The sequence below is a fragment of the Schistocerca piceifrons genome, chromosome 10 (assembly GCF_021461385.2).
Source record: "Schistocerca piceifrons isolate TAMUIC-IGC-003096 chromosome 10, iqSchPice1.1, whole genome shotgun sequence".
In the NCBI taxonomy this organism is placed as follows: Eukaryota; Metazoa; Arthropoda; class Insecta; order Orthoptera; family Acrididae; genus Schistocerca; species Schistocerca piceifrons.
The window spans coordinates 96,868,599-96,886,184 of NC_060147.1; the positions used below are offsets into that span (position 1 = coordinate 96,868,599).

Below are 17,586 nucleotides of genomic sequence, written 5' to 3' on the forward strand. Positions count from 1 at the left end.
TATAAATATGGATGGAGCACCTGACTCATAGCAACAACTATCTGGTAAAGCTTAACTGCTAAGCTTACGACTCGAACCAAACTACTATAGCTGTATCGTCATTCATTCGACCTGCATTGTGTCTCATATTACAATGGACCAACTTTGTTTTGATTTGGAGGTGCGGCCTAAAACTTTTCTTTCCCCTTGAATTTCGAGTCTCAGATTTCAGGTGCAGCTTAGGTTCGGGAAAATTTTTTTTCCTCGATTTTGAGTCTTATTTTTCAGTTGTGGCTTAGATTCAAGTGTGGCTTAAATTCGAGTAAATACGGTACATCAAATGTGAAACTTAAAGAAGGCATGTTCATTGGACCTGACATTCAGGAAATGATTTTTCATTCCAACTGTTTGGTGAACACTTTCATCAGTGTACCAAAATGGTGTAATGACGATATTGGGGCCATTGGAATATTAGTACATCGGCAGAGTATTGTTGGTCACTTCATTCAGATGTACTATAGACAGTCAACCAGAGATAAAACTGTATTAGATGCTGCAAGGCTTTTTATTTTACTCAGCATAGATGGAACACAGTTTATGACGACTTACACTGGTGCTGGCACAGAGACAGGGTGTACAAACAGGCAGCCCCTCTGGTCAGTGTGAACAGAGTTCACAGGTAGCCAGTAGCAAAGTCCAGAGTGTGGCAGTAGTCATAAGTGCAGATAGTCCAAGGAGCATTCCCTGTCGAAAAACGTAAACAAATGGCTACTCCTAGATTCGCATTATGGAATTAATTTTTTTTCTTTGTTCCCTCTTTTATATTTCTCCTATGTTCAACACCAACTCTCCTCCCAGGCCCCCAAATAATAAACCCTCTTTTTTATGTATTTCCAGATGGAGCAGTGTACATTCTTCTATGTTTCCTCCCATATATTTAACAGCTTTTACATCTACAGTATTTTTATTGTGTTTTGCAGTCAGATTCTTATAACTCCCTTATAGCTTACATCAATACAGAATAATGAAATTGTGGAGCTAGGCCAATACTTCGTTGGTGAAATTACTATGCAGGCCTGCAACTACACACACGCACCGTACTCCCCTTCCTCTTCTTGACAACAAAACTTTAGTTACTGAAATTTCTTGCACCGACCAAATTAGAATAGGTAATCACTGCATCTTAGGGTCACTGTACTAACAATCTCATCTATGGAAGACGGCACAGGTAATATTGCAGATTAGTACTTTTCTAAAACATGGTCACAGTTTCGTGCTTCTGATGGTCACACAGTAGCCGACAGGGGTGATCGTGGAGATCCACAATGTGAAATGTGACGGTATCTGCACCTTGTTCACCAGGGACGAGTTCCTGGGACCACCACCGCCACCGCCCCCATCACCTCAAGGCAACCAGGTGGGAGGAGAGATCCAGGCCCGGCCTCCGGGCTCCGCCAACCACTACCGGATCCACCACGACAGGCCGCATCCCAGCCTCAACTACAACCACCACAACAACCTCAACCTTAACTTCAACAATAACCAGAAGCCTCCAGCACTAAAGTTGCGACCACATGTCGTAGAAGGCCTGCCCTACAAGGTGAGTGCACAATTTGTACAAATATGGAAATTTTGGAACTGTAATCAACACGAAGGTGGTTCCTATACTGCTTTCCAGTTGTAGGTGAGCAACATCATTGCTAGAAAAACATTTGGAAAATGTGTAACATATATGTTTCTGGCCACACCCACCAGTTAGTAGAGGTCACTATTGTGGACAGTGGCACTGGTTTTCCAGGTTTTGAAGGATGGGATCTGTTCTCCAGCCTGGAGCTAATGAGCCAGCTTTCCCTTAATCAGGCTAAATAGTGACAAGTACTATGAGCATTAGCAGCAAATGGCTAATTGAAGTACCTGCATTCTGCTCTGTATGCTGACTGACTGAAAGGTCTGCATGTTGAAATAATTTTGTGGTGTGATTTTCGACAACTCTCAAAGTTAGGAATCATTAGATAGTCCTTGCCATGTTAGAATGGGAGTTACGGGCCTTTTGGGGCAGAGCTGAGGTTTTAAACATGTTGTGTGTATTGAGTGAGAAGGGAGAGAGCCTCAGTGGTCCATTATTTGTCTTACAGTTTTTATGAGAAAGGATACAACTTCCTGAGGGAGCACTTGTCTATCAAAGCACTGTGGTGTTCAAAACAATTTACAGATTGGTGACAGCTTTACTTACTTAACAAATCTAATACAAAAATGTGTATAAAAAATAAAAGTGTAATTGTAATTTTTGAGATAATGTCTCTCTGGAGTATAGCAGTTTATTTATTATTTAAAAGTGAATATAAACAGTCACAACCACAATAAACTCTTTTATATATATGAGGTTACCAGTTTTGGTCTGTCTTAGATCATCTTCAGATCCACACTGAAATATTTGCATACAACAGAATTAGAGGGATGTAGTAATATAACAAATATATCTTAGGTAACAAATAATAAAAGAAGAACTCATACCCATGATGTATGGTCGCTGTGAACAGAGCAGCTGCCACACCTCCATGGATGCTAACTGCTGTTGCTTAAATACATGATGCTCCACCCATTGCACACTGATTACATCAGCGATAGCCAATGGCACACATGATGTCATATGGTTTTTACAATAAAGTATATATTAAGAGATCTCCACAACAACCTTTAAATTCACCTAACTGCCGTCTTTGCTGCTATATAGTCTACAACTTTATGATAAATGCCCACAGATGGCTGTCAATGCTCTCACAACAAATTATGATTGAATATCTCTTTTATGTATATTTTTATCACAGATTGATATAAGGTTGTGTATAGCGGTTACTTTATATAGTATAAAGCACTTATTTCTTCATCTGTTGTTAGCTTTCATGTGACCACTTTATATATACTTTATTGTAAAAACTAATGATATGAATATAATAGAGGGAAACATTCCACGTGGGAAAAATATATCTAAAAACAAAGATGATGTGACTTACCAAACAAAAGTGTTGGCAGGTCGATAGACACACAAACAAACACAAACATACACACAAAATTCAAGCTTTCGCAACCAACGGTTGCTTCATCAGGAAAGAGGGAAGGAGAGGGAAAGACGAAAGGATGTGGGTTTTAAGGGAGAGGGTAAGGAGTCATTCCAATCCCGGGAGCGGAAAGACTTACCTTAGGGGCAAAAAAGGGCAGGTATACACTCGCACACACACACATATCCATCTGTACATACACAGACACAAGCAGACGTTTGTAAAGACTCTTTGCCTTTACAAATGTCTGCCTGTGTCTGTGTATGTACGGATGGATATGTGTGTGTGTGTGTGCGAGTGTATACCTGTCCCTTTTTCCCCCTAAGGTAAGTCTTTCTGCTCCCGGGATTGGAATGACTCCTTGCCTTCTCCCTTAAAACCCCCATCCTTTCGTCTTTCCCTCTCCTTCCCTCTTTCCTGATGAAGCAACCGTTGGTTGCGAAAGCTTGAATTTTGTGTGTATGTTTGTGTTTGTTTGTGTGTCTATCGACCTGCCAACACTTTTGTTTGGTAAGTCACATCATCTTTGTTTTTAGATATATTTATTGTAAAAACTGTTTGACATCCTGCATGCCTGAGTTGCTATCGCTGATGTAACTGGTGTGCAGTGGGTGGAGCATTATGTATTTAAGCAACAGCTGCTTCACTCTCCTTAGCAGTTAGCATTCGTGGAGGTGTAGCATGTGCTCTGTTCACAGCCACCATCTACATCATGGGTATTATTTCTTCTTTTATTATTTGTTATCTAAGATTTATTTTGTATATTACTACATACTTTTAATTCTGTTGTATGTAAATATTTCAGTGTGGGTCTGAAGATGATCTAAAACAGACCATATCCTTATATAAGTCTTTTTTAAAAAAAATGTTTATTGTGGTTGTGACTATTTATATTAAATTTTTTAAAAAGTGTAACAATTCCACAGTGAAAATCCAATGAAAACAAACATTGTTATTGTCTCAAAATCATTGACCAGCTCTTGGAGTTTACACGCTTGTGTTTTCACACATCATAAATCAGAGGTTCTCTACGTCAAACATAGCAGACTTCGCCATTTCTCGTGAATAATGGAATGCCACGAAGTTGGTGAAAATATTGCTTAAGTCATATATTGTTACTCTGGAACTATTATTGCTGTACGGTAGTATAAATTGACCAAGTTAAAAAACTGGTGTTATTCACTGCGGAACCACAAATAAGACTACTTGAGACCTCCAGGGCTGACCTAAATATTCAAAGAGAGTGGGAACCCACTGTCAATGTATTCGCTGTATTAGTCATTTGTGACTAGTTTAAACTGTAATTGTCCACCAAGAATGGATGTCAAACTGTAAAAGTCCTTTGCTGGTCTTGAATGGAATATCAGGCTGAACTTTATGGTTGTTTGAATGGCTTGTAATAGAAAATGGGAGCTCCTAACAAATTTCTATCACTTGAAAATATATTATTCAGTATCCATTTTGAAATGCCTAAAAAGGAATATTTTTAACTGTCACTATGTTTCATTATCACTGGAGCACATTTTAGCATAAAAATTTGGCAGGCTAGAGATACACTGAGGAGTCAAAACTTTTGGTCGTCTGTTTAATAGCATCTTGGTCCATATTTGGAATGCAATAGATTCACAATTCCGCTCAGTAGGGATCGTAAAAGAGCTCAGTAGGTTTTCAGAGGTACGTTCCTCAAATGTCTACTCACAAGTAATGTAATTCCAGTCGGTTACAGGCTGGTGATTTGTTGGCACACTCAATAGTGTTCCACATGTGTTCCATCACGTACAGATTAGGTGAATTTGGTGGCCAAGCCACCAGACTTCACTATTGAGCTCCTGAAACTACTGTAGCACTGTTCTGGCCCTGTGAAATGGACAGTTTTCCTGTCAGAAGAAGCCATCTTAGGAGAAGAAGACATCAAGCGTGACACACAGTCCACAGCTCTTGTGCTGCCTTTGATTACCACCAGGTGAATGTCCCCATAGCATAATACAGCTAATATCAGCCTGTGTCCAAAGCGGAGTGCATGTTTTGAGCAGCTATTCACCTGGATAACAGCATATTTGCACAAGACCATCCATCTGATGTAAAAAGAAACATGATTCATTTGACTGGGCAACATCATTCAATTGATGCACTGTCAAATTTAGATGCCACACCCACTGCAGCCGTAACTGAAGATAGTATTCGGTCATCATGGTAACTCGTGGAGCTCGTCTGCTGCAGAGAGCCACGTTTGACAATGTGCACTGAACAGTGTGCTCCAAAACAGTTGTGGCTGCACCAGCATCATATATGCTACAGATCTCCATCTACCCTGGCAAGATGGGGTGAGCCTCTGACTTGCATATTCTGTGGTGAGACATAGGCATCCGACGCTTTGTCACCTACGTGTAGTTTCACCATTCATTGATTACTTTCTGTGGACGCTCACAGTACTAGCAACCCGACAGCACACCATTTTTGTTTTTTCTGAGATGCTCATTCTCAGGCATCAGGCCATAACAATCTACACTTTGTCAAAGTGGCTTACATCAGTGGATATCTCGATTTGTGACCCATATCATTGCTCTTCTTTCTTTACCACATCATGTGCCTGTAACATCACCAGGCAGAATTCATTCTCACAGTGTGGAGTTGTCATAATATTGTGGCTCATCAATGTACAGAGTCCGCCAGAAAAATGTATATACACTTTAAGGACTGAAAAGTATTACTTACATGTTTATTTTACATTTAATAATTGATCACATATTTTGTACAACCTTCAGTTTAGCACATGGTTACTTCAAATGTTCTAAATGTTCACCATTGTTGGCTATGCACATAACAGAATGATGAGCGGTCACCGCAACTACATCAGTCACTGTTACAGTGGAGATTGCTGCACGTGTCACTGTAATCTCCTGGCGGAGTTCCTCCAGTGTGCGTGGCTTATGTCAATAGACTTTATCTTTCACAGTTCCCCACAAGTAAAAGTCCTTAGATGTTAGATGTGTCAAACATGGAGGGAACTCAATGGGCCATCTTTGTCTGATCCGATGCCCTGGCAAACTGTCATCCAGGAAAGCTTCATAGTACGGCTAGGTGGTAGTGTGGTGGCACCCTGTCCTGTTGGTAGAAGACCTCTTCATCAGCTCCATAAAGTACACATATACCTGGCAAAATTGATGTGTGAAACATTTCCAGGTACACTTCTTCAGTGACAGTAGCATCAAAGAAAAAGGGTCCTACTAAGCCCCTAGATGATAGTTCACACCTCACATGAACACCTTGTAGATTGATCACTTTATACACATAAACATGCAGATTTTTCCAGTGCCCAGTACACACTGTTATGCCGATTCACAGTTCCATTAAATTTAAATTGTACCTTGTCACTCCACACTACCTTCGTCACAAAAATGTTCATCATCAGTTACCATTTGCTGGTACCATTCGCACAATTGTATTCGGCAATCAGCATCATGATCATTAATTGCGTGCAGTAATTGTGGAGGGTAAACTTTTCACTTTGCAGCTTTCAGAAGTCTTCATATACTTGTACTGCTAACCCCCACTTCACATGCACACTGCGTAACAGACTTCTGTAGAGAATTAACAAACATTTTCAACACGAGAGCCGACAAAGCAGGACTTGTAGCTGTACACTGCCTTCCTTTGTGAATGTCACAAATCGTTTCATGCAATTCAGACTTGTCAATGATGCATTTAACCCTTTAACTGCTCTGGACATGTTAATGTATGCACCTTTGTACCTGTCCTTGTGTGCTCTGAACGTGTTTATGCACACCACCAGTCCTTCTACCTGGTACTCTGAACGCGTCTATGTGTAGACACTTTCAGAGTACCAGGTAGAAGGACTGGTGGTACACATAAACACATTCAGATCACACAGGGACAGGCACAGAGGTGCATGCATTAACACATCCAGAGAAGTTAAAGGGTTAATTGTGAGGCGGATTGACGATTCTGTTTCAAAATCCCACCTCCACTGACATTGCACGTCAATGGCATTATCAAGCTTGAAAAACCACTTCACAATACATTTTCATTGCTCAAATGTCAAGTGTGCTCCATTCATCTTGTTTTTTTAATACCGAGATGAAAGTACTAACATCAGTTGAGCCAAAAACCATAATGTAACACACTTGTAACTCAAACTGAACTACAATATCAATATCTCGATAGAGCCTGACAAAGAATGTATACATTTTTCTGGTGGACTCTGTATATAAATAAAAATATAAAATGTGTGTGTGTGGGGGGAGGGGGCGGGGTGTACTTGGTACACATATCTCTTGCTATCCAGCAACAACTGATGTTGGGGAAGAACCACTTACCTATCGTTCAGGAGATACGACATCATAAACACTGAGATGTTCGAAAACTGCTGCCCTGTGCATGCCATTTAAATTCATTACTTCTTTGCTATTAAGTCTATTTACATATTATTTTTCAGGCAGTATGCACATATGTCACTGAACATACGTACACAAATACACCATTGTATGACATATAGTTCAAGAGATATGACCTCATAAACACTGAGATGCATGAAAAAATGGCGCATCATGCCTGAAGTTTTGATACATTTATACTATTAAGACACTCCTGCAATCAAGTCATCTTAAGGAAATCCTTGACATGTGGTAGCGCTTTTGACAGCTTTCAACTGTGAAGCACAAAGAGTGGTAAGTGAAAAAATACCCACCTGTATAGCTATGAAGTGTGTTGCCATAGAGACATTTACAAAATCACATTATAAGTACGTGAAGCAGCTGTACTTATACACTTTTTACATTATGCAAATTTCTTTCATAATTTCAAAGGTATTTTCTTGGACAATGGAAATGAATGTTTTTGGGAAACATTCCACGTGGGAAAAATATATCTAAAACCAAAGATGATGTGACTTACCAAACGAAAGTGCTGGCAGGTCGATAGACACACAAACAAACATAACCCTACATACAAAATTCAAGCTTTCGCAACAAACAGTTGCTTCATCAGGAAAGAGGGAAGGAGAGGGAAAGACGAAAGGATGTGGGTTTTAAGGGAGATGGTAAGGAGTCATTCCAATCCCGGGAGCGGAAAGACTTACCTTAGGGGGCAAAAGGACAGGTATACACTCGCACACACACACATATCCATCCACACATACACAGACACAAGCAGACATGTCTGTGTATGTGTGGATGGATATGTGTGTGTGTGCGCGTGTATACCTGTCCTTTTGCCCCCTAAGGTAAGTCTTTCCGCTCCCGGGATTGGAATGACTCCTTACCATCTCCCTTAAAACCCACATCCTTTCGTCTTTCCCTCTCCTTCCCTCTTTCCTGATGAAGCAACTGTTTGTTGCGAAAGCTTGAATTTTGTATGTATGGTTATGTTTGCTTGTGTGTCTATCGACCTGCCAGCACTTTCGTTTGGTAAGTCACATCATCTTTGGTTTTAGGTGTGTGTGTGTGTGTGTGTGTGTGTGTGTGTGTGTGTGTGTGTGTGTGTGTGTGTGTGTTTGTCTCAGTCTGCAGTGACAGGCTAGCTGGTGATACTGGTGACAGGACGGTGCCTATGAGGCGGTGCACTGTTCCTGTTCCTGTAATGAGTGTTGTATGTTGTTGCAGCTGTTGTCTATGGTCATTGGCTAGCAGAGGTGTTGCTGGTGGCAGAGGACAGCTCCATTAGTGAGTGTTGTCTGTTGCAGTTGGAGTCCGTAGTGACGGGCTCACAGGCTGTGCTGGTGGCAGAGGGTGGCGCCGGTGAGGTGGTTCACGGCTCTCCGGTGCCACACCGCCACGCACTGGTGCCGGCTGAAGCTGCCTCACTGCTGGTGGACATCCGGCCCTCGCAGGTGGCAAACGTGCTCATCCCCAGGGGCAGCCACACCGCGCACGTCTTCAGCGCACCCGCACCCTCGCCACTCGTTGCCGACGACGTCTTCCGGGACAACTCGCCCTTCCCCGTCCCGGAGGTACCGTACAGTGTGCCGAACTTACCACCTGCACAGTTCATTCTTTCTTTTCGTAATTATTATCCTCCTGCCTCTGATACTGGTGGACACTTCATCAAGCACTGGTGTGCTTCCTGTATCCTCTTCACATCACCTGCCACACGTTATTTTGCATCTGAGGTAGCAGACTCGTTTCACTTGACCTACTTTGTGATCCTCAATTTTGATGTTAAGTTCATCACTAATCTAGTTTCTGCCATTGCTTTTTACTTTCATCTTTCTTCAGTTTATTCATAGTGTTTGTGTGCAATAGGCTGCCCATTCCATTCGACCCATTCTGCAGTTCTTCCTCATTTTCACGGAGGCTAGCAACATCGTCAGTGACTCTTATTGTTAATATCTTTTACGTGTATGAAATGCATAATGGGGAAAGAAAGGGAACGGGTGGGAATTTGTGACTTCCAACTGTGCAGGGCATCACAGTAATGTGGACTGACTCAAATTTTCAACTTACCACAAGGTGAAATTTGAGTCAGTCAGGGACCGTGTTTGGACAGCTGAAGTTGTTAAGTCAACTGCTTTTGTGAAGCTGTAAATCCAGATTCGAATCCCAGTCCAGCATAATTTTTGAACTTCACCATTGCATTACCACAATGCCCTGTGCAGCTGGAAGTGACAGATTCCCATCCATCCCTCCCCTTTCTTCCCCCATTCTCTATTTCATATACTTGCCTGCACCAGCCACATCATCATGAGCACTGTCTGTTCTATTGGACATGTCAGACATAGCAGACATCACTCAAATATATACATTTCTGGTATTTTTTACCCTTAATTTATCCCGCTCTTGAACCTATGTTTTATTTCAATTGTTTCCTCTTGTTGTAGAGGTTGACAGTAGAGGATAACTCCATCCTTGCCCGATACCCTTTCTCATCTGAACACTTCATTGTTGGTCCTCAATTATTATGTATCCCCTCTCAGTTTTTGTACATATTGTACATTACACATCTTTCCCTATAGCTTACACCTATTTTCCAGTCCGCAGCTCGTGGTCTTGCGGTAGTGTTCTCGCTTCCCGCGCACGGGGTCCCGGGTTCGATACCTGGCGGGGCCAGGGATTTTCTCTGCCTTGTGATGACTGGGTGTTGTGTGTCTTTCATCATCATTTCATCCCCATCGACACGCAAGTCGCCGAAGTGGCGTCAACTTGAAAGACTTGCACCAGGCGAACGGTCTACCCGACGGGAGGCCCTAGCCACATGGCATTTCCATTTATTTACCTATTTTCCTCAGAATTTTGAAACACCTTGCACTATTTGACATTGTTGGAGGATCATTTTAGATCATCAAGTCCTTTGAAGGTGCTTCGATTTTTCTCAAGTCTCACCTCCATTATCGAGCACAAAATCGTAACTGTCTCTCTGGTGCCTTTACCTTTCCTAAACTTGGGCAACAAGTTGACTGAATCTGATTGTCCATAGGTATCTGCGGACTTTGTGGGACTGGACTCGGCACCACAGCTGGAGCACGGGGTGGGCACCGTCATTGAAGTCCATCCGGGGGACTCCCCTGCAGAGACAGGCGGCATTGTGGCTGGGTCGCCAGGCAGCGACATCAACGTCGACATTGCTCCAGGACAGGTACGTCTGAGATTGCTCTTTGTCTCATCAACTATTGAGTCTGCTTTCCTGGCAGTGTGTGCTTTACTGGAAAAAGATAAACAAAAGTTGAATAGAGGTATTTGTCATGATACTTACGAAGCATGAGGGTTTCACTGTGCGTGAAGATTTGGTGCCACAGGATGAGGATCCAAAGTGACCCAGCCAACAATAAAATTCCTATCCAGACATATTCCAAGAAGATAACACCCAAACATCTTATTTACATACTCCAACAACACAAAAGGCAACCATACTCAAGCAGTATCAGACTTATTCCAGTTTTGTGCAACTATACGAAAATCTTATTTGAACAGACATATTTTTCTTTATTTAAACCTTCTGCAGTGATCAGTTTTTTGGCGCCTACATTGTTTCCATGTATTATTCAACCCCAGGCTATCAATTTTTTACCATAGTAATGCCACTTGTTGGCTCAGATGACTTTTGTTACTGTCACACAAAATGTGGAAGACAGGCCTCAAAAACAAAAGGACAACATGTTATCATCCATATTACTGACATATTCCCTAGGAGATAGTGTCCAGTCACATGATACTCACAGTGATTGTTTCCTTCATATCAAATGCCGCTTCTTTGGTGTGTCTATTTGGTAATTATGTAGCCAGTTTGAATCACATTATGGTATACTCACTAACTGGTCCATTTGTAATTCTAGAACTCAGTACAGTGTGTTAACTATAAACTAGCCAGTCAGCTCCCTAGTCTCGAATCAGTAGAAGTCTGGAGGGTTTGGTTGGCAGTCATTTGTTTATGGTTGTAACCAACATTGCCTAGCTAACAGAATTGTGTGAGGTAGTCATTGCTGTCAGCTTTGTTACTGTCTTGTACTTCTCTGTCATATCAATAGGTAAGATGATTTCAGGTCAGATTAGGAACAACATTTAAGAAATTTTTACCTGTGTGTGTGATGTCTGCTACTGCAGAAGTGAATTGCAGGTTAAGTGCTTGCACTATGGGAAGCATGCAAAGCTTTTTCCGCAAATGTAGATCCACACCTCAAGAGAGTATCTGGTGGCTGGGCTCACTTCCTTGATTCCCTACAACTCTGTCTAGCAGTTGGCAAACTTAATAGTTAACACACTGAACTAATGAACTATGGGTATTCTTTGCAGACTCTCAGTGGCATTGCTGTAGTTTAGACAGCAGACAGGTGGTTATATGGACTTCATTCCCACACAGGGCATCAGCGTGGACGTGGGCCCCGGTGGGTCGACGGTGCACACCAGGCCGGACTCTGCCCCCGGGGGTGGTAAGGAGACACACCGCATCCAGCCGAGTGGAGTCGTGCTGGACGCCCCCAGGCCACAGCCGCACCACCACACTCACCCAGAGTCTCCTCTCATCCACCCGCCACCACCACCCCCGCCCCCACCGCCTGCACAGTCATCGCAGCCGTCTCCCATCAGGAGGCCACCCGTCACGCTGTACCGTCCCTCCACTGGGACGGGCGGCTCTGTGGCAGGAGGCAGGCCACACCAGTACAGGTAACCACTCTCTCCACTACCTCCTCGCTAACTGTGACCTCGTATCTAAGTCTGCACTGCCAAATGCAACGAACTCTGTGATACCAAACCACCTAGCTGAGTGAACCTGTGTGCTGGACTGGGATTCACACCTAGGATCTTTGCTTTTTGTGAACAAATGCTCTACCAACCAATCTACCTGTCACGACAGATAAGCCATTTTCACAGTCTGTGGATAAGGCATTTCTCCACAATATCATTTCTTCCATGAGTGCTGGACATCCCCAGGCCCCAGCCACACCACACACTCATCCGCGGACACTTTTCATCTACCCGTCACAGTCACACGTAAGCAGGAGAACGTCTGTGAAGTTTAAAAGTAAAAAGACGTACTAGCTTAATTAAGGCTTGAAGGCAAGTTTTATGTCATGTCTGGATAGCTCAGTTGGTGGAGCATTTTCCTGCAAATAGTGACAGATTCCAGTTTGAGTCCTAGTCTGCCACACAGTTGTTATCTGCCAGAAAGTTTGAAATCAGTCTGGTGTCTACTATAAAGTGAAAATTTATTCTGGGCATACAACACTAATGCTTAAACTACTTCTATTTTTCTGTGACACCATTGCAAAGACATTTCACAGTGCTGCAACTGAAATCGACCAGCCAGTGGTTATCACTTGAGTTAACACACACACTACAAGCATTGGCTGTCACCGTAAATGTCATATTTTTTACTATGAAAATCTTGCCACTATGGGACATGCTGTAAGCATAGAGATGGCAAAATTTTATCCAGTTCTGACGTGCTGTCTCTTTGTAAAAACACATGTGTCACATTGCTGGTTATACACTGGACATAAAATGTCAGTATTTTCTATATGTCAGATTTTATAATATTGTCAGAAACAGTCATATTTGGAAAAAGTTGTTAAGTTCTAAATGGTCAATTCTGTGACACATTTATCATTGTCAATTTTCAAACATGTTTGTCAAGAAATTTGTTTAACTTTGTTAAAAACAATTAAATAAAATTTCTAGAGCTAATTAATTACAATTAATCTAAGTATACATCATAACAGAAGTGTAGAAATTTGCATGGAAAATTAAGCTTTGAATCTCTGATTTGTCAGAAAATTGTATCAACGTAGTTGATATGTCAACAGTATAATATTGATGTATTATCCACTGTTGGTTCAATCACAAGCACATGAATAGTATACACAAAGCATGAAACACTATCCATGATGATTCATTTCTCATGAGTTTCATAAATGAAAACACATTCATATACAAGATCAATGGGAAAAGTAGTGATCCTAATATCAAACCTTGTGGATGCCATACATGATTTCCTCCAGAGTCATAAATGTCGCTGCTGTCACAGTTCATTGTGTTATGAGGATGTGCTGGAAAGTAGTGCCTCCAAATTTTTTATTCTTTTCTCAGTATTAGTCAGTCAATTTTTCCACATCACTGATGCAAGTTGCCACCCTCTGTTGCCAGAGGGCTCCGAATTGTAGGCTGTAACGTAACTATGTTCCTACATGAGGAACCCTTCAGAAAACTGAAAACATAAATTCAAAGATTTCTTTGACATGTAGATCTCTCCTCCTTCTGCTTGACAATGCCACACCACACACAAGTGCCATTATACGGAAAGATAAATTGGGTGTCCCTTCTCTAGAATTCCTTCATCATAAGGTCAGCCAGGAGAGCCACTTAATGGAAACAAGGTACATTTACTAGAGTTTCAAGACCAATCTGACCTCTGCACGCTCTACCTACAGGTTTCCAGCACCGGTACATCCACTGCGGCCGTCAGACTTCATGACACCACCTCCACCACCTCCACACCTGCCGTCACGACCACCGGCGCCACCTCCGACTCCTGGAGGCGTGCACCATGTGCACCAGCACCACCATCACCACCAGCAAGGCGGGCCACTAGTCATTCCACTCAGGCCTGAGGCTGGACTGCCCCCACCTCCCGGGCATGACCATTTCCTCCACGAACACGATCACGACCACGACCTCCATATCCACGGCAACGATCACGAACTTCACGTTCACGGCCTCGAGCCGGAGCACGACCACACGACGAGGCTGCAACCAGTGAGAACTGGTGGCAGTGGCATCGTCGTCCGACCCGGCCCCAGGCCCGTCGACGTGTTCGTCAAGCCTGACGGTGAGCTCGTAGCAGCCAAGGATGATCTAGGTGTTGCAGGTTCCTCCAGACCGCTGCCACGGCCACCAGCACTTTCACCGAAGCCCTCGAGAAGGCCGCCGCCGACAAACCTTTTTGCCATCTGGCCGGGCAACAGGTGAGGCCTTATTGCAAACAACAGTATTTTCATAGGGGGTATTTTTGTTAGGTGGAATGTAGTTACGCTGGGGTCATGACTTTTCCTATAAATTATTTATTGTAGAAGGTTTCTGTGTGCAAATGTTATCATTTATGGAAGAGCAGTTGAATGGAATGGATACCATCTCGAAAAGAGGCTAGAGCATAAGCATAAAAGACAGTGAAACAAGGGTAATGGAACGTAGTTAAATTAAATGAGATGCTGCTGAGGACATTAGGTAAGGAAATAAGGCACTAAAAGTGGTACATGAACTTTGCTATTTGGGTAGCAGAATAACTGATAATGGCTGAAGTAGAGGGGATAAAATGCAGACTGGCTTTGCAAAGAAAGCATTTCAGGAAAAGAGAAATTTATTATCATCTAATACAAATTTAAGTTTCAGGAAGACTTCTTCTGAAGTAATTTGTCTGGAGTTTAGCTTTGTATAGAAGTGAAACATGGATGATAAACAGTTTCAACAAGAAGAGAACAGAAGCTTCTGAAGTGTGGTGCTGCAGAAGAGTGCTGACAATTAGATGGGTAGATCACGTAACTAATGAGGAGGTACTGAATCAAGTTGGGAAGAAAAAGAAAAAACGTGACTGGTTGACAAGACACATTGTTAGGTGTTAAGGAATTGTCAGTGTGGTATTTGAGGAAAGTGTGGTGGGTAAAAATTGCAGAAGGAGACCAAAGAACGAATACAGTAAACAGGTTCAATAGTTACACAGAGATTAAGAGGCTTGTGCAAATTAGACTAATGTGAAGAGCTGTATCAATCCAGTCTTTGAACTGTAACCAGTAGATGTAATTGCTGTGGTTCGTACTAACGCCGGGCTCAAATTGCGCATCTTCAGACCATTTGAGTTTTGCTGAAAATTCCTCATCCTCGAGCCAGGTTCGATTCCTGGCTGGCTCAGAGATTTTCTCTGCTAGGGGACTGGGTGTCCTGTCATCACTGTATGATCCTCGTCAACACATGACTCGCTGAAGTGGTGTTGACTAAGAAGACTTGCACCAGGTGATCAGTCTATCTGATGGGAGATCGTAGCCACATGACATTTCATTTCATTGGTAACTGTTTGACATATTGTGTTCCTAATCTTACTGCCACTGGCAATGTACGTTGTGAATGTCCTCAGACTTCCTACAGCCTTCTGCTTCACCTCGGCCACTGTCACTATCTGACTGTCTTTCACTGTACCGACTCATCTGAAGCCCTCACCCCCTGCTCATCTGTCCCACAATTTGGCAGTCTGACCAACCAGTGACCAATTTTGTAGCCACACCACACTTCTGCATGAGATTAGTAACTCTTAAGTCACTTTCTTTTGCAATTCTTAAATTACAAACAGTGAGTACATTTTTCCCCCTTTATTTAACACATTCTAATGCACGTGTTTCTCTAGAATGTCCCCACACTAAAACACTCCAGACCGACAGTCTCGTGTAGTTTCCTATAGTGAATTATTTCTTTAGTTGTTTGACAAAATGATAAGGAAATGACATTATACTACTTTGCCTACTTATGTACATTGTAATACATTTGTCTACTTGGAAGATCAGCTGGAAGTCATTGCACAAATGTTGATATACTGTATGTCTTTATGTATTCTGTATAGATTTTCTAACCATCAATATCCTGTATCAAATTGCATAGTCCTTTGAGAATCTACCACCATTAATTACCATCTCATTTATATGCACTGTGAATTACTACATGCCCAAGGCATTTCTCTGATGCAACTTGCAATGCAGCTTTCACTTTTGGTTCTTATCTGACTGAAGAAAAGACACAAACAGGTCTGTATTATGCAGACCACCACCAGATATCGATTGTGTCAGGTGATTAAGTCAGCTGCATTCACACACTACACAACCTCCCTCACAGATTTCAAAATATTCACAGCTTTCATTGAAGCTCATAGTCCCCTTATGGTGCCATAGTTACCACAGTCTTATGTCTCCTCTTCTTCCCCCCCCCCCCCCCCCCCCTCCGCCCCACTCTCTCTCTTGTTGTTGTTATTGTTGTTGTTGTCTTCAGTCCTGAGACTGGTTTGATGCAGCTCTCCATGCTACTCTATCCTGTGCAAGCTTCTTCACCTCCCAGTACTTACTGCAACCTACATCCTTCTGAATCTGCTTAGTGTATTCATCTCTTGGTCTCCCACTACGATTTTTACCCTCCACGCTGCCCTCCAATGCTAAATTTGTGATCCCTTGATGCCTCAGAACATGTCCTACCAACTGGTCCCTTCTTCTTGTCAAGTTGTGCCACAAACTCCTCTTCTCCCCAATTCTATTCGATACCTCCTCATTAGTTATGTGATCTACCCATCTAATCTACAGCATTCTTCTGTAGCACCACATTTCAAAAGCTTCTGTTCTCTTCTTGTCCAAACTATTTATCGTCCACGTTTCACTTCCATACATGGCTACACTCCATACAAATACTTTCAGAAATGACTTCCTGACACTTAAATCTATACTCGATGTTAACAAATTTCTCTTCTTCAGAAATGCTTTCCTTGTCATTGCCAGTCTACATTTTATATCCTCTCTACTCTGACCATCATCAGTTATTTTGCTCCCCAAATAGCAAAACTCCTTTACTACTTTAAGTGTCTCATTTCCTAATCTAATTCCCTCAGCATCACCCAACTTAATTTGACTACATTCCATTATCCTCGTTTTGATTTTGTTGATGTTCATCTTATATCCTCCTTTCAAGACACTGTCCATTCTGTTCAACTGCTCTTCCAAGTCCATTGCTGTCTCTGACAGAACTACAACGTCATCAGCGAACCTCAACGTTTTTATTTCTTCTCCATGAACTTTAATACCTACTCCGAATTTTTCTTTTGTTTCCTTTACTGCTTGCTCAATATACAGATTGAATAACATTGGGGAGAGGCTACAACCCTGTCTCAATCCCTTTCCAACCACTGCTTCTCTTTTATGCCCCTTGACTCTTACAACTGCCATCTGGTTTCTGTACAAATTGTAAATAGCCTTTCCCTCCCTGTATTGCACACCTGCCACCTTTAGAATTTGAAAAGAGAGTATTCCAGTCGACATTGTCAAAAGCGTTTTCTAAGTCCACAAATGCTAGAA

At 42.3% G+C, this 17,586-nt stretch overlaps 1 protein-coding gene across 1 annotated transcript in view; it reads left to right on the plus strand.

Moving 5' to 3' along the window:
• Positions 1 to 17,586, plus strand: part of LOC124718721 — a 181,759-nt gene that overhangs the window by 79,540 nt on the left and 84,633 nt on the right. The window contains exons 14-18 of the mRNA XM_047244339.1: positions 1,342 to 1,579; positions 8,740 to 9,006; positions 10,470 to 10,628; positions 11,850 to 12,154; positions 13,918 to 14,451. Of these exons, the coding sequence (XP_047100295.1) occupies positions 1,342 to 1,579; positions 8,740 to 9,006; positions 10,470 to 10,628; positions 11,850 to 12,154; positions 13,918 to 14,451 (1,503 nt within the window). The remainder of the gene's footprint in view (positions 1 to 1,341; positions 1,580 to 8,739; positions 9,007 to 10,469; positions 10,629 to 11,849; positions 12,155 to 13,917; positions 14,452 to 17,586) is intronic.